This window comes from Xyrauchen texanus, chromosome 8 (assembly GCF_025860055.1).
Source record: "Xyrauchen texanus isolate HMW12.3.18 chromosome 8, RBS_HiC_50CHRs, whole genome shotgun sequence".
Lineage (NCBI taxonomy): Eukaryota > Metazoa > Chordata > Actinopteri > Cypriniformes > Catostomidae > Xyrauchen > Xyrauchen texanus.
Window position 1 is genome coordinate 24,693,377 of NC_068283.1, and position 26,232 is coordinate 24,719,608.

The 26,232-nt window shown below is 38.3% G+C and overlaps 1 protein-coding gene across 7 annotated transcripts in view; it reads left to right on the top strand.

Moving 5' to 3' along the window:
• Window positions 1–26,232, top strand: part of rarab (retinoic acid receptor, alpha b) — a 210,618-nt gene that overhangs the window by 150,486 nt on the left and 33,900 nt on the right. The window contains exon 1 of one of the 7 annotated variants that reach the window (XM_052131692.1): window positions 338–1,337. The exons of the other annotated variants lie outside the window; for them this stretch is intronic. Within the exon in view, the coding sequence (XP_051987652.1) occupies window positions 1,172–1,337 (166 nt within the window). The 5' untranslated portion in view covers window positions 338–1,171. Of the gene's footprint in view, window positions 1–337; window positions 1,338–26,232 lie in introns of those variants that run through there. 7 annotated transcript variants of the gene reach the window in all.

Below are 26,232 nucleotides of genomic sequence, written 5' to 3' on the forward strand. Positions count from 1 at the left end.
TCCCCATAAAACATGGAAACACAACGTGTGTGTGTGTGTGTGTGTGTGTGTGTGTGTGTGTGTGTGTGTGTGTGTGTGTGTGTGTGTGTGTGTGTGTGTTTTGTTTTTAGTACTTAAATTTTTTTTTAACTCCTGTCCCCTTTTTTATTTGATACCCATTCATTACACAGGTTGTTAGCAAACATGTTTCTGTTATGAGGAGGCAGTCAAATAAATAAACGTACATGCGTAAACTTTATACACTACCTTGTTATGGCGACAGATTCTGATTGATAGATGTTACAAGACTGAGATTAGGTTTATCAACAGCCAATGAGAGAGCGGCACAGTCTGAGTGGGGGTGGATGAGGGCGGAGTTCGTGCGCAGCTGCTGACACTCATCAAAAACTGCGGTGTGTGGGATAGCCTGGAAACAGCGCGAGGATCAGAGTTACCCCATCGAAGAGCGCTTTTGTTTTGTTTTTTAGAGAAACTCCCAAGAAGTATTCGAAGAGATCTGCACAATATGCTTTTTGAAGACATTACTTTGAAATTGCGTCTTCGGCAGATCTGGAAACACTGGAGCAAGTTCTTCCCCTGTCTGACCAGCAACCTACAACGGGATTATTCACGAGACTGAGCTCTCTCGCGCGCGCGCCGATGCGGAGGACTGTGTCTACAGTAAATATGCATCAAAACATCGGGCTGTTATTTTAGAACACGTATCGTTTTGGGCAAAGGGGCCGTTTGAGAGACTTTTAAGAACAAATGCACCAGTTTTCGGACATTTCCACGGGCTGCGCGTGGAACAGCGCATATACTCATGTAACAGTTTTACATCGATTATAAGGTTTAATATAGAGCCACAGTTTCAACAGTTCGGTGATCATGTTGTTGCAACAACTGGCCCAGTATTTTAATATCTGAAGAATGTAGTTCATCCCCCGTGGTCAGCGCGAGATTCTGCTGAAGTGATTTGCACACTGATTAACTGTTTATTTAATGCACGCATTCTTGCTAAAGTGCTTTGTTTTTTCTCATTGAGACGCTCCTAGTTCAATGTTGCGATAAGGTTTTTTTTTAATTATTATTTGAACCCACAGTTTCCCACTTACACCGAACATTTTCAATACTGAAGAAATCTACTTTAGGAAGGAGGCATTACTCTTGGGAGATTATTAGTTGTTCCTCCATGATGTACGAGAGTGTGGACGTTGTTGGACTGACTCCTAGTCCGAACCCGTTTTTAAGCATGGATTACTACCACCAGAACCGCGGCTGTTTGATCCAGGATAAAGGCCTCGTGTCGGGAGCGGCCCGCGGCTTCAGGAACCCGCACTGGGGCGGCTCAAATCACTGTAGGTGGCCTTTTGTTTTCTCCAACGGAAAATCTCTTATCCTTAACATAGTCTCTGATCTATTATTATGCGGACAATTTGATTTTGAGTGCCTCCCACCGACGGCTTAATGTTTGGGGGGTTGGGGGTCAGAGGGACTCTGGGGCAACCGCTCAACTACACTCAGCTGATATAAGTGTGGGTATTTTCCAGCATGTACATGTTGGCTGTGTCTCAACCTAGTCTGCGGTCTATCTAGACATCATGGGCGTGTTGGAACGTTCACGTAACCAGCTTACTAGGTTTTGAGGACTTTATTTGTGATTTATTCTCTGTTAATGCACCTCAATCTTTTATTTTAGTGCCTGATATCATGAATCTGGTTTCATTTGAGGTGTATTTTTCCTGTCAGCATTAGCCTACCTTGATCTTGATGGCATACTTTCGGTATTTGTTTAGTGAATAACAGGAGGTATTAACTTGCACATTCTGCATGTGCAGTCTCTTCAACCCAATTTGTTTTTTTTAAGGCCCTCTTAGGACCTCAGTTGTTAATAATTGATCTGACTCAAAGTTAAATGCTTTGCTTAACATGTTGGTGCCTGCCAAACAGGATGGTGGGTTAAATTATTATATTTTATGTAAATTATGGTGGGTTAGTGCATGTAAGCAATTGTGTATATTCAAAATGTTTGAAGAATCAATAATGTATCTCTAAAATCCCATCACACCTGTAGAACATAAAGGAAAATATTTTCTATAAGAAACTATCTATCTATCAATAGAGAATGCGCACACACAATCTTAGCTTTTACTAGACCAAATGGTGATTGTTGCATTTGAGCTGGTGTCTTCTCACGGAGTGTGGTATGTGTTTGCAGCACGAGCGTGACATTTCAAGGGGCCAGAGACTGTCTGGAAACATGGTCTCCAGTGATTGTTAGGGCATGTCAACATTGCTAATCTCATGTAAGCTTGTTTGAAGGATGATTTGTTCTGCAGCTCAGCATCCCTTTCTTATGGAGAACAGTCCTACCAGCCAAAGTATCTGTGTCTCTTGAAAAGGGCATGGAGAGCAAGGAGACAGTCAGTGATGTATCTGTGGAGCACATTTGCTCAGCCTCCGAGCTTTGGGAGGAACACTAAATGAAGCCATGTACAATTGACAAGTGGAGGTCCTAAGATCCAGTAGAATCCTCTCAAGCTATTCCAATTGTAGTCAAGGGAAATTTTAGGGTGTAATACAGTTGTAAATCTCCAATTATCATCTTTATCCTTTGTAGATCCTGTGCATTGTGACATTCAAGAGAGATTGTATTTGAATGCACTCTTTGAGGTGTTCTGTTTTTATCTGTGAAGATGTTTCATATTGCTCCATATTTGTAATGATGCCCATAAAAATAAAGCTTATCCCATTCAGATGTGGCATAAGTAACCATAATATACTTGTTATTTAAGGTTTATCCATTAATCCATCATAGTTTCCTCTTTGCAAAGTAAATCTTTGGTAACTGCACAAAGATCTAGACCATCAGAAGACTCCAGAGTGCCATTGACTGAAGTGCTATGAATTGCTGGCTTGCTCTTTCGGATAATCCCCAGAATAATTAAAGCCATACGGCAGCTTATAGATGAATGCATTTTGCTTGCATAAGAACATGAGACATTGAATAATTTATGTTTTCAGGAGTAGGTTACTTTAAGCGACACAGTAATGGTGTATCTTGTGTGATGCTATGTTTTAATTCCTTCCGAAGTGTGCAATATGATTTGTTCTTTAGTGGTCTTCAAACATGAGCACATTTGTGGCCATCAGGAGCGGTTTAAGCCCTCCGCCTGCCTGACCTCTATGCCCTGCTACCTCTGCGCAAGCAAGAGGCTCTAGTGCTCCTTTCCTCAAGAGGCATCCATCACGGAGTGTTTGAAAAGCTTTCCATCATTCTGAAGGCTGCCTGGAAACCAGGCAGGCTGATCTTTCAGCTTTCCCTCCCCCACTGGAAGACCGTTAACTTGCTATTCACCACCCTTCTTATGACATTCCAATACAGCTTTTTGTTTTAATACAGAGCTTGATCTTGTTAATATGCATTAAATCGAAGGTATCTGACAGAACAATGTTTTGAATGCACGTTGTTTGAGAACATTGCAGCATGTAGTAGAATTTACAGGATCACGGTCAGTACATTGACATACGACAATTTCAGTAAAACAATTATTTGCTTTTTTAGCATGTCATGTAATTGCTTTAGTCTGACTGAAATCATACCTGTCCATTTTTTTTGCCAAGTCGAACTAACAGACCTAAATAATTTTGAAGCTAGATGCCGTCCAGTATATACACTTTAATCGGACCACAACTGGCTTTTGCATGTGCAAGACAGAGGTAATGTGCGATATATATTTAACACTTCCTCAGCTGACAACCTTCAAGTATTCAATTATGCTTTGTGTCATATACTTGGACAGAAAGAAGACAAATATTGCTCGACTATGCAAGAACCCGCTGTCGCTTGAATATAATTGCACATGTAAACTAATGTACTGGCTGAGACTTGATGAGCCTCACGTGGAGCTGCAGTGTAGAAGCCCTAACTAAGGAAACGCATGTGGTGTTTTATTGTTTCCCACGAACAGCGCAGTGCCGGTGGGAGCAACAGCACAGCCCGGTTGCAGTTGGGAGGGGATGGAGAGTGGAAAAAGCGGGATTCTGGCTTAAGTAAGGGGAAGAACTAGAAGAGCTACAGAGGGAAAGAGTAAAAGGAAACAAGAACGGCCCTGCTCCATTGGTTAACCAGGTTCCACAGAGGATTGGGGGTTTTACTTAACTCAAGACATCATGGCAAGCCTGCTGGTGAAACACGGAATTGCAGCGGCTAGTTTGGATTTTGCCAGCAGCCTTCGTTGGCAAGAGCAGCGCTTGTTTTGCTGTGGTTTTGGCTGGCTCACTGAGTGTTTATTTCTCTTAGCCTTAAAACAGAGCAGGGGTTGCAATAGATACTGGACCTGTTGGCACTCTGGCAGCATGTGGAATGGGGGAGGGGGGTAGCTGAGGCATACACAAACATGACCAGCTGGTGGTGTACCATAGCTGTGGCCTGGAGTCCGGATAGTTTTGTATACAAAATTCAGTGCATTTTAGTGCCTTAAGCGATGACAGAAACAAATGTAAATCAAAGTGTAGTGCTTTGCAGTCCAACAGAGCAGTTTAGCTCTAGAAGTAATTGATTATGAACAATAACTTAAAAACCTTCAAAGACAGACCTACCGTAAGCTCTGAGGTTGTTAATTGATGATAGGCCCATGTGCTTCTGGTGAAGCCATCAGTCTACATTATTCCTCTTCCTTCATCATTTAAATGTTTTTTTTTTAATAGTATGTTTTATTAGCAGAATTCCTGGTGTAGAATTTATACTACCAATGATCCAGTGGGTCATTCAGAGAATCGAGAGAATCCAATCAGAGATTCGAGGCAAACAAACCGTGATGAGAGAGCTTTGCAGCGACCTTCCACTTCAAGAGTCGGTCTCCCTACTCTGGCAAACTACTTGGGCCTATATATTTTTTTAATCATCATTCACAATGCTTCATGGCATTGTAATTCATTGCATTATTAAAAACATTAAGTACATAGTCTTGCACCTTTTTTTATTGTTGTACTATTTTCTAATACTTGATTTTCAGATTAAAGTTTGCAGTGCTGTTATTCACTTTATAGCTCGCTGGTTTGGTTCATAGCTTGGAACTCTGAAATCCCTTTGGAAAAAATGAATAGAAAAATACTTCTCGAACCATGACTGTTGAAAATAAGGTCATTCTGTGGATGGTTTTTATATGCCTAATCTAAATCAAAGCATGTATATCAGACCCTCACCATATCATCTCTCAGATTCCCTCCAGAATTTTAAAATGTCAGCTTTCCTTGAATGACATTTTTTTAAAATGTTTAATGAATAACAGCGATTAAAAACTGAATTGGTGTTGGTTTAGTGAAAAGAATGACCCCTGATGAGTTAACGGACAGATGTTTAGAATGTCGTATACTTTACATGCACAACACCTGTCTGGTGTCTTAAAGTTTTACATCAGAGAGACTACTTTTACCCAAAGGCTTAACATTAGTCGAGCTGCTTTGTAATCACAGTGGTAAAGAACAGCAAGGTTTGAACCTGCACAAGGCCACAGGGCAAGATTTTGAAACACATGGCACCCTTTCAATCAGATGTGCAGCCCTTCAGCTTTAGTGGCTGTTGCCTGCTTTAAATGTACCGCTTTACACTGAAAAACCACAACCACATTTTGTACATTTAAATCTCACTTTAGTACCATCAAGTTATGCTTTAAATCTTTTTGTCTGGTTTAGTGTAACCTAATCATAATCTCATACACGGACCATTACTGGTCAGTTCTGAGCTAATGAGAATCCATAGCTCATTTCTCTGGTTTCTGCCTTTTCTCATTTACTCGCTTTTTGTGCAGTTTAATCTGTATAAGGAAGTATGGCTGGAGTGGGTAGCTCTATTTATGTAGCACTAAGGCGGAGTTGGAGAGCGCCGGGCCCAAACATATTACCAGATTTTGGTGCTAAGGCTAAAGCTGCCTAAGCTATTCTGCCCATGCCCCTATGATTCAGATGGATGCCCTACATCTGTTTTACTTCCAAACCCACAAGAGAGTGTCAGTAAATGCATACATGGAAAAGGAGCATACTGTTGCCTTGAGACTTACTACATTGAAACTAGATTTGACTGTTTTTGCTGTGTGTGTGTATGTGTGTGTGTGTGTGTGTGAGAGAGAATAAAAAAAAAGTGACAAGCCGGAAGAGAGAGAGAGAGATATATATATATATATATATATATATATATATATATATATATATATATATATATATATATACATATATATATATATATATACATATATATATATATATATATATATATATATATATATATGTTCTTTTTTTTTTCAAGCTTTAAGGCTGCTGCTCAGATTAATGTTCTCCAGACTGTGCATGACCCATTGTTTCCTGACAGCCAATGATAAGTGAATTCCTGAGGGCCAGATTGACACGGAAAAAAGAATTTGGGGATGAGGTACTTAAAAACTCAGACAGAGGGGGGCGGGGGGTATCTTTTATATTGCATGTCATAAAATGTCAAGGGAAAGAGGGCAGAAAGAGAAATCAAGACCAGCTATAAACACCGGCAATAAAAATAAGGGAGGCCTGGGGACTGAAACCTGCTTTGGCGATGGGCCTGTTGGGAAGGAGTTAGGCAGAGCCTCAGAGAGCCATTGGGCTGGGGAAGGTTAAAAGGAAGGAGGCCAACTAGAATGGTTTTCAGCATGTCTGTAATGTCCAGCAGATAATTATTATTTTTTTTTTTTAAGTCTGTCTAGTTCAACGGTCCGAGGTCCTTGTGAGAAAGTCCCAGGTGGCCTTTCACTCTTTGCTTAGTTTTACAAAACAATTCAGTATTAGTCCATACTAATACAAGTAAAATGTCATGCTTCTAAATGCCATCGTAAAAACAATTATGCTTTTGAACAACACTCTGTTTAAAAGGTAAAATATTTATATACATTTTACCAAATAAATTAAAACTGCTTTATTTCTCATTGCATTTGTTCTAAGGTTTTCCAAGCAATTCATCTTAACACTTCGTGATATTGAATGAAGAAATGAGTTCAGAGCAGTAAACGGATACAGAATTGAGTCTTTACTTTTTATACTGTAGAAAGACTAGTCCCATTACACCTCTATTTTAGTACTTGGTACAGAAGTACTGGTACCCTTGTTTCACCATTCTTGTTAATTCTTTGAGTTATAATTAAATTTGCTTTTATGGATCATTCTCTTCCCTAATGTGATGACATAATGAAATAATGGCTTTGTGTGCATAGCTCATCAGTACGGCAGTTTTATCCTCTCATTTCTGTCCTGGTAAATTCTCAGATGTCAGTGTATTAAACATTGTTGTGGCTGAAGTATTCCTATACAGAGTTTAAGAAATGGGTCCTGCAGAGCTTGCATTCTCCTCAGTTGCTAGATTGTTAATGAACAGAATGAATTCTGTAAGGTGCTACAAATGAACATAGTGGCTTAATGAGGTGAGTACAATTAATAGAGTTGTGGGAATGACTGCCCTACCTGTCCTGTGATTTGTCTTCATCTTACTGAGGAGAGAAATAACTCATAGTGTCTAATAGACTTTTGCTCATAGCTTTAAATCACTTGACAAAAAAAGCAAATAAGTGATAAAGCTACCTCTCCGTATTCATTCTTTCACTCTAAATAAAATTTGTCATCAGAAAATACCATGGAGACTGATAGTATTCAGACCGAGGAGGTTTATAATACGTGGAGAAAGCTATCCATTAGCATTCCCATTCATCTCAGTAGAAGTTGCCCAGCTGATGCAATTTAAAGTTATGTGCCATAAATGCCATGTGATTACTCTAGAGGGGAGTCACAGGAACATGGTGTCAAGAATGTGTGTATCCCCAGGTTCTTTACTTGCAACTAACATGAGGTGTGACGTCAATTGCAGCAGACTGGAGAAAAAATGTCTAATTCACACTCTCTAGAGCCCTGCAAAAAACACCACTGGTAAAATATCTTCTATACTTTAAAAAATATTAGCGATTACATATGTGTCACTGCTATTTTTGAAAGGATGTCAGTGGAGAAAAATGCTTTTTGGAATCGATCAGCAGGGGCAAACTGAACCATGCTAAACCTGCCAGACCATGACCATGTGATTTATACTTAAGTGTAGGTGTCCTTGTTAATGCAGCTTTAGCAATATGTATCTGTTTGTATAGCCCTCAGTGAGAGGTGTGTATTGGACATTCTGTTGAGATGAAGGACAAGTTACAACAGTCAAACGACAATAAAAACTCTTAAATAGCTTGACTGGTTGTCAAGAATCTAAAGAACTCCCTAATCCCACTTCCACTGAGTCTGACATTTGACCTAGTTTGATTTCCTTTTACCTGCCGCTTTGCTTCCCTGCCAGCTCTCAGCTTATCTCTCTCCCTCCCTTGCTCTCTCTTTCATTATCTCTATGGTCCAATTTACGACACAAGCAAGAGACCAACATTAAGGCCTTGGCTGAGTTGAGTAGTTTTCTTTCATTTCTGGAGCTCTCCATAGACCCTCAATAAAGCTGTTTGTTACATTTACTTGTCCATCTCAAAATCTGCATCTTTTCTCCTTTTTGTTTTATTCTCTTTAACCTCTCACCACCATCCTTGTCTCTGGCTCTGTCTGACGTAGATACAGTCAGACCTTTGTAAGTAAGCCAAGGTTCAAAAGGCTCTCAGCTTTATAGGCAGTGTAAGAAAAGTACTTAACTGGCTCTAGCAGTAAGTGAGACTCTCTAGGCCCTCTTTAATTTGGAGTCCCTCTCTACACATTCACTCAGGCATGGGCTGTTGCAGATGAATGTAGGTCAGTAGCTATTAGTTGGAGATCAGGGGTTCTCTCAGCTATGACTGGTTTGGCCTCATCGCTGGGCCTTTTGTAAGGCCACAATATGCTTGGCATGCATGCCTGTCTTCATGTAAACCCATCCCCAGGCTTTGGGCTCATTAGTTTAAATCTGGCATGTTGATTACGGAGATTGACTAGTTTATCTCAATTTTATAAAATGGCTTTAATAATCCTTTTAGTAGCTTTTAAATGAGATTAATTCATAAAAACAACATCTCAAAGAGAGACTTGGTGTGCTGACAGCGTGTTTTGCTTTACCATTACTTTTAGCATGGGAAAACCCTCTTTGGGAAAAGTTACTTTTCTAAATTCCTCCTTCACCACATGAAACATTACATTTCTGAAAAGTTATAGCTATTTAGCTTATTCATTTGTTGAATATCCGTTACCATATTAAATGACTGTGTGCTCTTTTTTTTTTTTTTTATTCAGGCTTGTGTTTTTTGCATCTTACGCCATGAGTGTTGCAGTTTTAAGGTGCCTTGTCAAGTAAGAAATAGTTATTAGTAACTATTTTAATTAACTTAATAAATTTGTCTCAAGATTCATGTGTTGTCTGGCGTGCTGTCTAGCTATTTTTGAGCACTACGCATCAAATCGCATTTGATCGGACTTTAGTGGACCCTAATTATTGGGGGCTTCCTTAAGACAGACAATTTGACTATTTCAGACAACAACATGAATAGTCCATTTTGATAAGGTAAAGTTTTATTCTGATGAACACTAATTAAGATTTTTAGAAGAATATTTCAGCTCTGTTAATCTTCGCAATGCAATGAGTAATGACCAAAACATTGAATCTCAAAAAAGGACAAACGCAGCATAAAAGTAATCCATATGACTCCGGTAGATTAATCATTGTCTTCTAATGCGATCCAAAATGTTTTTTAATTAGAACAGACAAGAAAAAAATTACAAATCCTTTTTCTCAAATGTTTATCACATCAGCAGTATCCTTGGCCATTATGATTTCTAAGAAGTGTAATTGTGCTTGAAATCATGATTGTGCCTAGTGACTGCAATGGCAAGATGCACATATTTTGGTTTGTTCTCACCCAAAACATATTACATCAAATTAGATCAAAACATGGATTAAACTACTAGAGTCATGTGGATTACTTTTATGCTGCCTTTATGTGCTTTGTGGACCTTCAAAGTTCTGGCCACCATTCATTTGCATTGTATGGACCTACCGAGCTGAGATATACTATACTTCTAAAATCTGGGATTGCGTGAGGATGAGTAAATGAGAAAGTTCACCCAAAAATGGGTTCTCAGTCAATCTCAATTCCTGTACAGTATTTTTTTTTTTTAGAGATCTCGCACATAAAGAGCTAATCTCATTACTGACCTTGATCTAATTAAATCCCTTCCCTGTTTGACTGTCTTTGTTTTGCCTGGTTTTGGTTGGTGAGAAGGCAGCCCATCTCGAGACTTGTATGTCTCTAATGCCATAATAAGGCTCTTTGGGAAATGCTAATTTCGTCTCCACATGCTGCACCACAGTTATTTGTTTGCTTTCAGGACTTTTCCCTCTGCTGTCCAAGGAGCCTATAAAAATGTGGCTTAATTGGAAAATTGCTACCTCTTGGTTTGACCACAAAGAGCTCCTGCAAGCGTGTCAGCTTCACCCTGCTGAGTTCAGTTGCAGTGATGAAAGGGCATAGTTTCTGTGCTGTTACACACCACCATGTGCTTACTAACAGTGCTGGACATAAAATAACTGTTCAGTGCCGTTTGGGCTGGTATTTATATCTAGCAGAGTAATGCTGCCACTGATTTTGCTACATCTGTACTGTTAAAGTGAATGATTATATGGGGCAATTAATGTTAAATACCATTCTGCAAACATTTGCTTGGTTCTTTCAGTTCTAGCTCAAAAAGGACATTAATAACATGCCATATTCAGACGTCTTACTCGACATTTAGGATGAGGTCATAATTTTGGCAATAAATGGAAATATTTTTTCCAATAATTCTTACTTGAAATATTTTTTAATTCAGAGAGCAGTAAGTCTTAGCAACTCGTGTTCCGTTTGGGGTCTGAGAGAAGGCCATTTAAAAGCTTAAAATCATACTGAAAATTTAAAATGTTGAACATTGAATATGTACTTAAGAAGACATTACTTGATCGCTGGAGTCGTGTGGATTACTTAGATGCTGACTAAATGTGCTTTTTGGACTGTCAAAAGTTGGTGTCCATTCACTTACATTGGATGAAGCTCAAAACCTGGGATACTTTCCTAAAAATCTTAAATCCTGTTCTGATTAAGAAAAAAGGTCATGTACATCTTGGATGGCCTGAGTGTGAGTAAATGATCAGCAAATGTTTATTTTTGAGTGATCTATTCCTTTAACATAAAAGTATCTGGTTGACACTTCCATGGCCTTTCTTAATCTTATAAAACTTTATTTAAAACAGTTTCAACTTGAAAACACAAACTGTCCTGCATGAAAATGTTACATTGATAATATACTGTAAAGGTATTCAATGGAAAGGAAGAGGTGAGAACCGACTTGACGATGTAAATCATATTTTAATAGTAAACTTAAAAGACAACATAAACACACACATGACGGACATGTCTGTAAACGATCTCTCTCTCCCACAAGATCCCCTGCAGTCAGCCTTTAACCCTCACAGAGGCATAATTATCCTAATATGGGACTGGGTGTCTAGGATCACGACCCGGGCCCGCCCTCCGCCCTGCCACATATACATATTTACACATATTAAGATTCACTGACTGGAATAAAACTTTAGACAATTCTTTCTGTTTTCCAAAAATAAACAACATTACAAGAATGGGTCATTTACATTTATGAAAAGAGCAATCCTCCTTTGAGGAAAAACAGGGCTAACATGACTGGAATGTCTGCCAACTGGGTTTTAATGAGGTCAGAGGAACTTAATTATGAAAATGATCTTATTTGTTTAAAAAGGGGTTTATCATGGGGCACCAAACATAAAACAGCCATTTTAGGGTGTGTTCACACTTGGCAGGTTTGGTTTGATTAAAATGAACTCTGGTACGATTGCTCTGTTAGTGTGGTTAATTTGAACATGTGTGAATGCTGCAATCTGAACTGCCTGAATAGTGGGTCTCGGTCCACTTCCAAACAAACTCTGGTGTGATTTGATTGATATATGAATGCAACATGGACCAAAGACTTCTAAACGGACCAAAAACAGGAAGTAATTTGCCTAATTCTGACCACAAGCATACCTGGTTCTTCTCATCATAGGAATTATATTGCCAATTATAGTTCGGTACAGGCGTTGGAACCGCAGTCAGCCGTCCTCTCAGCATATATTTGTTTGTTTGTGCAACGGAGGAATTTCTGACGCTGTTTTGACTCCTTTATAAATTTTATTAGCTCTTCGTTTGTTCTCAGCTGGTAAAAATACCACCATACATATATAAATCCAACGAGCGCATTCAGCCCTGCAGCCAGCATTGTTTTGGATGTTCGGCAAGTTCTGTTGCAAAATATACATCATAAAAGCTTTCCAATCAGGTTGTGACACTTTCCTGATGTCTTTTTGTTTCGTATTTTTAGGTTCTGTGTTAAAAATGCTAGTGTGAGCGCTAAGCGAACCAGGACTAAATTAGGGCTGCAACGATTCGTCGACGTTGTCGACAAAAATCGATAATAGAAATAGTCGACAATGAATTTCATTGTCGAAGTTGTCGCCAGACATGTTTTTTTCCGACCAAGGCACCTCTCTTCATTACAATCTCTGCCGAGAGTCGCACATGCGCATTAGCGTCTCTGCTGAGTGATAACATACAGAAATGGCGGGGTCCAACGCAGCAGCTGCGCGTACCAAAACATCTAAAGTTTGGGAGCATTTTAGCCTGGATACGTCGAATAAAAAGATTACCTGCATGGTTTGCAAAGCAGTCCTTGCGTATCACGGCAGCACCTCGGTGATGCACGAACATTTAAAGAGAAAGCACGTCGGACAGTTGAATGAAACGGCGTTTGACTCGCCTCGGACTTGCCTCGGTAAGATTTCGGTTTGATTTAAATAACATGGAAGCTAATATGCTGACTTTCCTTAATATGAATAAACTGAACGACATAGCCTGAGCCTCATGTTGATTTTAAACTCGGTCTGTCAACCATGACAGGTTTGTGTCCAGGTAGTATCACACAGTCCATGTTTACAATTTAAATTCAGACGACTCTGAAAGCTTATTTTAAAACCGTTAGATTTCATAATGTTGAGACGAGTTGTAAAGTTCTTTTGCAACAGATTGACCACTGAATGTATCTCACAAAATACACTTAATATTTTTGTTTACTGTTTTATTGCTGCCAATGTGCCTGCCCCTGGTTTACAGGAAGAAAATGTTTACTTGATTTTACTTTATTTTTTCGTATAAAACAAATGTGCCTGTCCTTTATAAAAATGATAGTTTCTTTATGTATTATTTATGTCTATACTGACCTAGCACTGTGCCTAATTGGTTTTAGACAGGGCCTTTTTATTTACTTTTAGTATGAATCGGCCTATCAGCAGCAAAGTTCAATAAAATATGCATTTTTCATTGAAGTACCCCCTTCTTTCTTGTGTTTACTATCATTTTCCACAGAATTAAAGCAATCTCATGCTAAATTTAAAATTTTTTTAATAATTATTCGATTAGTCGACTAATCGTTTCAATAGTCGGTGACTAGTCGACTATTAAAATAGTCGTTAGTTGCAGCCCTAGACTAAATGTATAATTTTCTTTTTTGGTCCGGACCAAGAGAACCAAACTACAAGTGTGAGCACACCTTTAACCAACTTAACCAAAAATTATGGTGAAATTAGTCACATATTGTCCAGCCAGCAAAATTTTTGACATGGATAAGATTTTTAGATACAAGTAGTTCCGCAATGTATTAATGTGGTTTAGTCCTCTCCTTGAGTCACATGCATGGTTCTGAAGAGGTTTTTGAAGTACCTCTGATAAGCTGAATTAGAGATGGACAATAGTCTGAGTACCACACCATACCACACAATCCATTGACCAGATGACTGAGCAGCACAAAGGGTGGGGTTTGAGCAAAGTTGGAAACACTCTCTTTGAGCAGTTCGTTCAGGTCTGTAAGCTCAGTGAAAGCCATTTTTTACAGAGAAGATTACAGAAGACTTAATTACTTGAACAACAATACCGGTTTGTGAGCAATGCTTTTCTCATGACCTATTGTGTGCCATGTGTAAACACTGGATGAAAAGTTTGATTGTAGTCTAGCGCGTGGGAGCTGCATATTGCCTTGCAGAATTGACATTTCCCATTGAGAAGTGTGAGGTGGACAATAACTTATTTTAAGAAGTTTGTCGCTGAAATCATTACTATGTTGCAAGTTGGAATTTGACCTGCCAACCATGTCTGACTGTTACTAAGCCATTTTTACTGCGCTAGTGAGTTCTCCGAGACTTATAAAACGCACTCCAGACAGTCCTCAGTGCAGCTACTCTGATTTGATCTACAGCTAAAGGTCTTGAGAACTCTCCTTGAGAAGTTCTGTTCACAATCCCTTGTGATCTGCCCAAACATTGCAGTGTTTGCACACAGAATCACTCTAGCCTGTCTTTAAACTCCTCTCTTTGAGTTCAGATCTCTTAGTCTTCATTTAAGTGGGGTATATTTTGACGTTAACTGCAATGGTGTCTATTAGCCTGTCAAGTAGGCCTACGTTTCTATCTTCGGTTATATAACTCTCAAAAGCCTTACAAGCCTAGATGAACACTAGCATAAAAGGTCCCTACAAACTGACAACATTTCACCAACGACCCAAATGGTAAAAAAAACCATGTCACTCATGTCTATTGACGAATAGGAGGAAAGGGATGGGGCTTAAAGGGATGAGTCACAAGACTGAGGGAGCAGTGAGTGATCCAGGCCTGTGACTCACTGGCACTCTGGTGCAAAGTGTCCTACATCATAGTCTCACATGAGTGCGTGCTTTTCATCCCCCCACTTGCTCATTTTTCTCTACCATTTCCATCTCTCTGTGCCCAGCATTACTGGTCCATTACCATAATGGTGTTGGTAATGATGAGGCCTTGATTCCATTTGTATCCATCCAAAGTTAATCTCACTGGGTTAACTTTGAATAACACAAAAAGAAACGGGGCTCATTTTTTATTGAAAGTGTGTGTGTGTGTGTTTAAGTGTAGGGAGGCTTAATAGTTGTACCAGGATCCGCTTTCCCCCAGAGAACTACCGCCAACGCTTGGAGGTATGCAGCATTTTCCTTTCATGCTATGCCCTATTTTTTTTCTCTCTCTCTCACATACATAAATCAATATTTTGTAAATGTGTCTCACGTACAGTCTTTCGCACCATAATCTTTTTCTCAGTCTATGTGTGCTAACATTACTCTCTCCCTACAAATTGTGTCTAAAGAGTTTAAGAAAAATAATGTTGTATTTGTAGAATAATGTTGTATATGGCCCTTATCTGTCTTCTAGTGAAATAGGAGTACATGTAAAGTAATATGCATATAATACAGTAATGTATGTAGCTGTATATAGCCTAGTTTCCATCCACTTTTGGCTCTTTTGTTATCAACAAAGTAAAAATGCGGGGAAAAACAAATTGCGACATTTGCCGCCTTCTGCCCATTTCCATTCAAATGGCCTTTTTTCGCTAAAAAGGGTGTGCGTGATGACGTCATGCCTCAAAAACAGTCGTATAGGTTTTGGTTTAGCACAAAAGAGATCTGCCCTGAAGCCGTTTCCATTCAGAAATGTGTGTTTATCGCTAATTCACTTCCTAGATGTCCCTAATATTTTTTCTCTGAAGTTGGTCTAAAATGGGGAGATTATTGAGACTATTCATTGAAATTAGTCAGTTTACTGTAATTTTAATTAACAAATAAAAGCAATCAGAAGAGGAATTGCAATCAAAAGGGAGCAGTTGCCCTTCTGATAGGACTGTAATATTGCTCATGATGTTGCGCATATTGCAGGTTGGCAAGGGTTCCAACCCGAAAGCGGATCGTCATGGCCCTGTTCAAGCTGGCAACCTGCCGGCAAAAGTAGTGGGGGAAAGTTTGTCTAAGGACCTTCAATCGATGTGTATATACGGTGTGCACAGCTATTAAAGATTTTTTTTTTTTTTGTTTGCAGTATTATATCAGGGTTTACATATGATACATTCCTGATATTCAATATTTTGAACAATCATCTAATCAAAAGCATCGCCATCACAACTGCATTATGTCCCGCATAATTCTCCAGCAACTTTTAACGACCAACTGAACTTTATAATCATCTAATTTATTTTAGCTTCATAAAGCAAATTCTGAAGAAGCAGTAAATGTGATCTGAGGTAAAGATTGTTAGATTTAAAGTGTTTAAACGTTTTAAAAAGTTCAAAAGCTCATTTTCTAAAAGTGAACTGAGCTTTGGACAAATAGTTCTGATTGTTTATAGTCTTGGAAAAAAGTGCAGAACATTCTGAGAACGTCATTCAGCCGAAAAGGGTTTACAGAAAAGGGTATGGCTGATTTAAGTTTGTGTAAAGAAAAGGCATATATAGGTCTAAAAAAAAAAATCTTTTTTTTTCGTTTGGTAATTTTATTTAATACAGAGAATTTTGCTGCCATTTTTTCAAAAGTAAAACTAAACAATTTAATAGAATTGAGCTGTAAGTAATAAAACAAATAAAAGCGCGCTGAAGCTTTTCACCTAGTATTGTGTATTTATTCTTAATTTAAAACATCTTTGTGCACAGAAATGATATGTTTTATGGGCTAATTCCATGACTGCAATCTCTTTTTTTATTTATTTTTTTTATGGTGTGGAATAGAAACTTTAACAAATAAACGGATGGATACTGCGATTAAAATTCATCACAAACAGAGTCCATTCATTTGTTCAATGTGCACAAGATATTTGTGTTGGCAATCCTGGAAGTGTCACGTTTGCAGATTGCCGCTATATGCCGTAAAGATCAATCCATAATCACGTACAATAAATTGGCTTTCAATACTGTCGTCATGATTAACATCGGGGATAACGATTGGGGCACTACATGTGAGACTACATTTTTGCATTAATGCCAATTTTATAGACCGTTTTTCCAAACCAGTTTTCAGAACATCTGATGTATCGACATAGTTTATGCGCTTGAGTTAAATGGAAAAATATGATGTCGACATTTGTGACATTTTAGCGATAATGTGCATTTCCATCAGCTTTATTTTGATGCACTAAAACTTTTTTTTGCAAAACATCCTTTGATGGAAATGTAGTTAGTGACTGAGGGAATTTGACAGTGAGTGGAGAGAGTCACCCTCACGCCGAAGCAGTATCAGGTAAAATTAACAAAATGCCAAAGTCCTGTAAATTAAGGAATCGTACCGTAATTAAGGGAAAAAATTGTGTATCACCACACCCAAACTGCTGAAAATATTTTACAAAACGAGAGAAATAGACATGAATCACACACACACCTTTCACGTGAGTTGTGAGATATCGGATGTTGCTTTACACGGACACTCCGCTTGACAGAAACGGCTGGGGGAAAGATCAGTGACAATCAGTGGATGTCTTCTGTCGTGTTTGCTGTCAGAAGCAAGATCATTTCGTCAAAATCATATAGCATTAGAGTACATATTAATTGTTTCCCACTACAGGGATTTTAAAACGCCAGTAAACTCACCTGTTCATGACATGCCATTATATTTTATTGCATATGTCAGAGCTCGTTCTGTATGAAAGAGAGTGGTAAGAAAAACTGCATTACTCTATTAATTCAAAATAAAAGTACAGTACAGGTGTAGTTAAAACACTTAACATGATTTTCTTACCATTTCTTTTACGATAAACACCATTTACTGTCAAAACAACAACTGAGAAATACACTTTTCATGTTAAGCCATTTCTCTCTCTTTTTCCTGGTCGTTGTATTAAAGCGTTATTCATTTTAAGATTAGTAGGTGCCGTTCATACTGAACACGTTTTTGCCTCCGTCCGTGCTGTTTTTCAATGGAAAACGGCGTTTCTGCAGGAACTGCTAAAATATGGGTCATTCCTACAATTCTGTGTCATTTAAGTCCCCATTACAAGTCTATTCATTTGTGGTAAATGTGTCATTTTTACACTGATTGTGGAGGTTTTTTGTGTCACTGTCCCTTGATTTATTTTGCACCCTGTTATGTCATGATACTTTGACCTTTCATTGAAGATCAAGTTATTTGAATTGTATAACTCTAGTGTTTTATTTATGTTTTCCCTTATTTTGTGGTGTTAGTCATATGTAGTCAAGCATAACATGTCCACCCTTTTTTGGGAAGATATATTGGAAATTAATATAATTTTAAAATGTCAATATACAGCATTTATGTTAACTGAAATAAAATCATAAATATTAGTTAACAAATATGTTTCCTAGATATCAATCACAGACTATGTAGTGGCTAATTCACCCATTTAGCATCCACCCTGTTATTTTGTTATTGTGCCTATTTACCTGGATGGACATCTGAGTGTTTTAGTAATTTAGCTTGACCAGCATGATACAATATTTAATATGTCCCTGAAGTGATGAAACATGAAACGGTCAGACAAACAGGGACTGGGCAATAGTAAACCACTCATTTGGTAGGACAAGACGACTGCTCTCAATGGACCACTGCACTAAAACAAGAGTTTAAACTTTGCTGGTTACAAGCGGTTTTAAAAGGAAATAACCATCTGATCTGAAAATGTAAAAATATAAAACTAAATGGAGACATCTATTTATCAATCTCAAAAGTCTTAAGACAAATGATTTTGCGAAACATCTAATTAGGGTTGTGCCGATGGACGATATCATCGTCCATCGTGATGGCTGACCAACATCACGATGTAGAGCCACCATCGTGATGCCACGCCCCCTTTCGCGAGTCTTGCTAGTGTGACTCACTAATCCTAGTTTCTTCTCTAGTTAACCTAAAAACTTTGCAGGGATTGCTCTGTAAATTAAATTGAGAATATAACTAATGCATATATGCTATTTTAAATACTGTAGTTATTATATGCCAGAGACGTGACGTGTTAGTCTGTGAAAATACCGTGTCAGGCAGGCTACACAAATATTGATCTTGACATTGTTAGCTTCTTGTCTTTTTTTTTTACATGTCTTACACTGTACATTTAGATTAAAATATTTTATGTTGTAGGCTACAAGAAAATAGCCTTTATTAATTAATTATTAGTAGTTGTAGTGTCTCAGAAAATCTTGCTCATTGTCACATAGCTCTTGTATACACTGAAGCGGCAGTAAGATAAACCCAGACCAGCGAACGTCAAATCACTTTTGTCTGGTTAATACTTTTAAAGAAAAATTTCCTTAGCCATAAATCCATAATGTCAAATCAAATGAAAGAAACGAGGTGAATATGAATAACACACATTTATTAAAACATAGAAGAACAACAAATAAAACAAGAAAACGGTAACAACACTCAGACCGATAACTCGGCATTAACATTTCACTTATAATTAGCAGCACAATTAACTTCAGCACAGGCTACAAAATAAATTAGCCTATGTTATTGAAATATTGAAAAGTGGTCATATGAACTACACAAATGAACGTTTAAAAAATAATATGCAAAATCGAACAGCTCCGCAACGGATGGCGAAAAATGCGTAAAGAAGTCTAATATCTTTCACCATAGACCGTGTTTAAATTTCGATGTTTCTGGCCAGAAATACCAACATATTCACTTTATCTGGTTTTAATAAGCTGCGGATTGGAGTAACTACACTACCCGCTGTGCTGAAGACCCGCTCTGATGGAGTACTGGTAGCACATATGCACAGATATTTCCGTGCTAATCTTGCCATGAACGGAAACCTTTTGTCGTTCGTTTTCCACCAAGTCAGCGGGTCCTCTTCCCCATCAATGGCCATTTCCTGCAGGTACATGGTCATTTCTGCCTTGACCTTTTGCTCATCAGTGAGTAAAATAACGAAATTATAGTTTTTAAGTGGAAAATAGTATTTGTGTAAAGAGATATATTAAAATAAAAAGTGCACAACACTTAAGTGAAAGCTAAAAAAAAAAATGCTTCACGTGTCGTGCAACCTACTGATAAAGCGCTGACGAGTCATTAGTTGGGTTAGTAAAATAACGAAATTATAATTTTTCATTTAATTTTTGAAAATTATATGAAATTATATAACCCCGCCCCACCGACGATATCATCGTCCATCGCGATGTTTTACTGTCAACGTCGTCAACTGCCAATTTAGGGGACATCGCCCAACCCTACATCTAATGTTCCTAAGATGGTTATTTATATCTTCAGTTTTAGTGTGTCAATAGGAAATATAAATGTTAATGTAATCTAAGCACAAACACACAATTTCAAGCAAATTACCTGTATTAAAGGAGTTTCAGACGTTCCTGCTTCTCATCTGTGTTTATATAAGACACACTGAAGAAGATCCATGAAGTTCTCACGCTTTGTTAATGAGAGAGATCAACAGAGAATGGCCAGACTGGTTTGAACTGACAAAGTCTACAGTAACTCTGATAACTGCTCTGTACAATGCTATTCTGAGATGTGGGTTGGCACTGATTTGGTGGCACGAGGGTTGCTACACAGTATTAGGCAGCTGGTTTAAATGGTGTGTGGGTGTATATTACACACATATACATGGCACTCAAATAATGAGTCAAATATTTTCCAGTCGCAATGTATTATTAGATGGCCTCCTCAGGTGCCTTAAAATGCTGTCTAGCGAGCCAGCTCACTAGATTTTTGAACAGACTTTGTGTTTGGTGTGACTTTTTTTTTAATGTACACTTTAACCAGCCTGCCATGGTTTACATTGTGTGATATTGCAAGGTGATGTCAAACAAACTTAGAGATTAATTTAGTCTCTTTTCAAGAGTGGCATTGGAAGGTGTGTCTCAGACAGATGGTTAAGCCCGAACCATTTCATAAACCCTTACAGAGGTTAATGGGCGGTGTCTGTCATCTATCTTTGCTTTAGGAACCTCTGGACTTAATGAAACCTGATTTCAACACAAGTTGATCTCTCCAGAGCTACAGGCCAACTGAAAAGCCATAACTAAGATGCTTCTTCTCAGAGACGCTGCAGCATCTGTTATTAAAGTGCAGCACCTGATCACAGGTTCTATCTGCAAGAAGTAACTTCTGCTGCGATTTTTCTGAGGTTATTCAGGGTTATTTTGATTCAAGGGAAACTGATTCTAACCCTCAAACTTTCACTTGAATAAGAGGGAGGGATTTCTCTCCCTTCAGTTCAGCGAAGTTCTGAGCTGTTACATTTTTAATCATGCCGTTAATTATTCAATAGATCAAGTTTAAAGGTAGTTTGAGTCATGGTGGTGCAAGAGCAGACAGAGGCATACATTTGCACACCACCCAAGTGTCTGCTGTCAGAAGAGCAGTTCCCATAACATTGTCCTGGATCTGTGCTGATCTCTGTCCCTGTTATAGAAAATGTGTCACTCGTATCGAAGCTCGACAGCAGAAAGAGGTCAGACATTGCTCTAGGGAACAAGCGAATGGCAGAGAAAGGGAGCGCGTTTTGGTGAAATGGAAAGTAAAAGAGTGTTTCAGTGAGAGTAATGGTGGGAGAGAGATGAACTTTAAAAACAGCCTCACCTTCACAAAGCTGTTGTATTCATGAGAGTGCAGGAAGTATGATGCCAGCCGGTAGTTTTTCTCACTTCCTGTTCTCTCTCTGTATAAAAATACAAACTGAAGCACCATCTGCAAGTGTTTCACACTGAGATACCAGATTGTTTAATATTTATGGCAATATGGGTATCTGTTTTCTCTAAAGATAAGCTCTTCAAGTTTAACCACATAGACTTGTGTACATTGAAGGATATTTTCAACATACAATTGAAGTCAGAATTTTACAGACACTTTTGCCAAATAAATTTAAATTCACAATTCCTGACATTTAATCGTAGAAAACGTTCCCTGTCTTGGGTCAGTTAGGAGGATCACTACTTTATTTGTAGAATGTGAAATGTCAGTGGCCTGGGAAGCTCAGCAAGTATTGACGCTGACTACCACCCCTGGAGTCACGAGTTTGATTCCAAGGTGTGCTGTTACTCCAGCCAGATCTCCTAAGCAACCAAATTGGCCTGGTTGCTAGGGAGGGTAGAGTCACATGGGGTAACCACCTCGTGTTCAGGATTTTAGTGGTTCTCTCTCTAAATGGGGTGCGTGGTAAGTTGTGTGTGGATCACGGAGGTTAGCATGAGCCTCCGCATGATGCAAGTCTCCGGTGTCATGCACAACGAGCCACGTGATAAGGTCTCGAGATCCTCAGATTGACTGTCTCAGAAGCGGAGGCAACTGAGACTTGTCCTCCACCACCCGGATTGAGGTGAGTAACCGTGCTACCATGAGGACCTACTAAGTAGTGGGAATTGGGCAGTCCAAATTGGGGAGAAAAGGGGATCATTTAAAATAAAATGAAATGAAATAAATAATCCTCTCTACTATTATTCACATTCCCAGTTGGTCATCACATATTTTGGGTAGCCTTTCACAAACTAAAATTAAAAAATTCCTCCAGACAGAACTGGTGTAACTGAATCAGGTTTTTAGTCTTCCTTGCTCGTACACACTTTTTTAGTTCTGCCCACAAATATTCTATCGGATTGTGGTCAGGGCTTTGTGATGGCCACTCCAATACCTTGAATTTGTTGTTCTTAAGCCATTTTTCCAAAACGTTTGAGGTATACTTGGGGTCATTGTCCATTGGAAGACCCATTTGCGACCAAGCTTTAACATCCTGGCTGATGTCTTGAGGTTTTGCCTCAATATATCAACATAATTTTCCTTCCTCAAGATGCCATCTATTTTGTGAAGTGCACCAGTCCCTCCTGCAGCAAAGCACCCCCACAACATGATGCTGCCACCCCCATGGTTGGGATGGTGTTCTTCAGATGGCATGCCTAGCCCTTCTTCCTCCAAAAATAAAGATGGTCATTATGGCCAAGCAGTTAAATTTTTGTTTCATCAGATCGGAGTACATTTCTCTAAAAAGTAAGATTTTTGTCTCCATGTGCACTTGCAAACTGTAGTCTTGTTTTTTTATGGCAGTTTTGGAGCAGTGGCTTCTTCCTTGCTTAGGAGCCTTTCAGGTTATGTCGAAGTAGGACTTGCTTTACTGTGAATTTGCACTTTTTGCTCCAAAATATGTTCATCTCTAGGAGACAATGCATCTCCTTCCTGAGCAGTATGAAGGCTGAGTGGTCCCATGGTGTTTAGGCTATACTTGCATACTATTGTTTGTACAATTGAATGTGGTACATTCAGGCATTTTAAAATTGCTCCCAAGGATGAACCAGACTTGTGGAGATTCACAATTTTTGTTTTCTGAGGTCTTGGCTGATTTCTTTTTTTCCCCCATGATGTCCGGCAAAGAGGCACTGAGTTTGAAGGTAGGCCTTAAAGTACAACCACAGGTACACCTCCAATTCAGTACACATCCTATTATAAGCTAATTCTCTGGAATTTTCCAAGCTACTTAAAGGTACAGTTAATTTAGTGTATGTAATCTTCTGACCCACTGGAATTGTGATCGTCAATTAAAAGTGAAATAATCTGTCTGTAAACAATTATTGGAAAAATGTCTTGTCATGCACAAAACAGATGTCCTTAACACCCTGCCAAAACTATAGTTTGCTAATATTAAATTTGTTGAGTGGTTAAAAAAATTTGATTTTATGACTTCAACCTTAGTGTATGTAAACTTCTGACTTCAACTGTATGTATGGGTGTAGGGCTGCAACAACTAATTGATTAAATTACCAATAATGGAAATCATTGACAATAAATGGACATCAATAGACTGTTCATATGGTGTTACACTTGAAATGATTCCTACTAGTCCAGACTCAAGCTTCATAATAACATCAAAATACCACATAGTATTTTATTCAGTACAGTTGTATGTAGAGTAGCAATATTCACAGATAGCAGTGGTATTCGGCTGAACTCCGTGGTGAAGTGGCTCAGACTAAGCCCAGGCCAGGGGCTGTTCAAACAGACAGAACATAACAGACTGGAACCGCACGCGAGGATCTCGAGACAGACACACCGAACGCTTTAGCAACAATCCATTTTGTTTTTTTATGTAAACGTGTGGTAGATGTTTCTCTTTTGTTTTTGTTTTTTCAGTGTCTTGTGGTGAAGTGCTGTTTTTTTACATGATGTGTCTGATTAAAAATAACGTTTAAAGCACAGAGACACCTGCTTTCTTTTAAACTGTATTTTTTATTTTTTTTTGCACTGTGTGTAGCCTTTTTGCCGCAAGAGCTTTTTTTTTTATTTATTTTTTTATTGAAATCGGATGCATTTCTGATTTGTTTATACATTTCTCTCAGCTGCATGAATATATTAATTTGCTTTCTCACATCACTAGATTTAAATATGCAACTTAATGTACTTGCAAATGCTTAAATGGGACCAGCTGGATATAAACGAATACAAATAGATGGGAACAATTGTGACATTTGGGTAGGACCTGCGTGTATTTTTGTCACATTGTTCTAACCGCTTGAGGTTAGCTTTAATGTTATCGTCCTCTGAGCTTTGTTGGCAAACATACTGCCGTTTTCTACTTATGCAGCATCTAGCCAACAAATGTATTACTTTATAATGATATGATGAGGTGTAGTGTATTGTGTATATACATACATTTTTAGTTGTTGATGTTTTAAATCTGCATCTGAAGTGTTCAGCTCCATGCAGAGTGTAGTCTCATGTGTCAAAACAAACACCACAAGGCATCAGTGAAGTGATTTGTTTTTATTTCGCCTCTAGAGGCTGCTCTCATACTGTATAATGACAGCGGACCCTTCCCAGCCACTCCAGCACCAGACACAACGGGGAAAAGCTATCTGTGTGGATTTTGCTGATAACCGATAGTTCCAGAAACCAATATATTGGTCGATCTCTAGATTGTACTATATTAAACCTGTATATATAATGACAATGTATAATAATGCTAAGAATCCTGATATTTGATAGTTCTCCTGATAATGCCAAATGTAATGTCTAAAGACTCCAGAAAATGTATACTATTGCAAACATAATTTTATTGGTTAAGCAGACCAGTTTTTGAAAAGAATAGTTTAGAATCAGTGACCATACTATTTTAAAACCTACAGTATTCATTAAAAATATTAATGTAAATAATCAGTGACAGTGTACAAGCATATTAAGCTATGCATTTTCAGCTGATCGGAATTATTAATATTTCTATTCTGGTGTCACCGTTGCCATCTGCTGGGCTGATTTTTTTTGTTTCGTTTTCTTCAATCCCTAATGGATAATTTTACTCTTGAATGAACTGTACTTTTTAAGTTTTATAAGTAAAAGAAAAGAACTGTTTTGCATATGTCCTGAAAGTAATAATGAAAAAGTGTAACAACTTTTCATGATTCAGGCCTTGTTCAAAGTTTGTGAAAGTATAGAATTGATGGGCATGAGTACTCTGATGTGACATCAGTGATCAATCATGAAAACGATGATCTAAAATGTAAATGCTTGACATGACTTTTCACTGAGTTCAAAATTCAGTGACTGAGTTTAAACTACCTGACAACTATACACTTATATTTCATGTAGAGCTTGATTGTGTTGTCATTTTCTATGCTAACTTGATTGTAAATAGAGATGACTTCTAGCAACCAAACTGATAAATGATGCTGCAATGCTAACGTTTGTTCTACAGGTTTATGATAATCAATAGAAAGTTTCATCCACTGTGTTTTGCACTCTGCACACATTTGCTAAACAGGTTTTATTGTCATATAATGTAGAAACTTGGACTCAATGTATATTTAATATAAGTGAAGGTTTATCATTGACTGTAAATTTCCCTCAGTGCCGACATGTTTGCATGACCTGCATCTCAGCGAAATCAGAGCTGAAGATTTCCGCACAAGTTGTAAGTCCAACATAAAGTGGTGTTCCATTGCAGTTTTCCTTTGCAGCAGCCAAGGGAATGTTGTATGGGCTGTCCCCAACCAAAGATTTTCCTTGACAACTAGTATTTTTTGGGGACCATCAGAGTTTCAGGGCTGAGAAAAATGTTATAAGAAACGTTGCTAACACGGTTCTACATTAGAGAAATTCTAGATTATCAATTTTACAAGTGCACACACGAAGCAAGCCGTAGCGACACCGGCAAAAGCGTTAATGATTCTGAAAGTGTTCGGAAAAAACAGCAAGGAGACTGTCTAAGCATTTTGTTAATTTATAGAGAAATGCACATCAAGTTAAACATGCAGTAAGGGAGGTACTAATTTAGCTTACCCACTCTCCACGAACACTTGGATAAGACTAATAGTTCCTATTTATCTAGGTTATCTAACGTTAGAGCGAGTGGCCATACTAAGTGGCTAACATTAGGCTACTTGCATGTTTCAA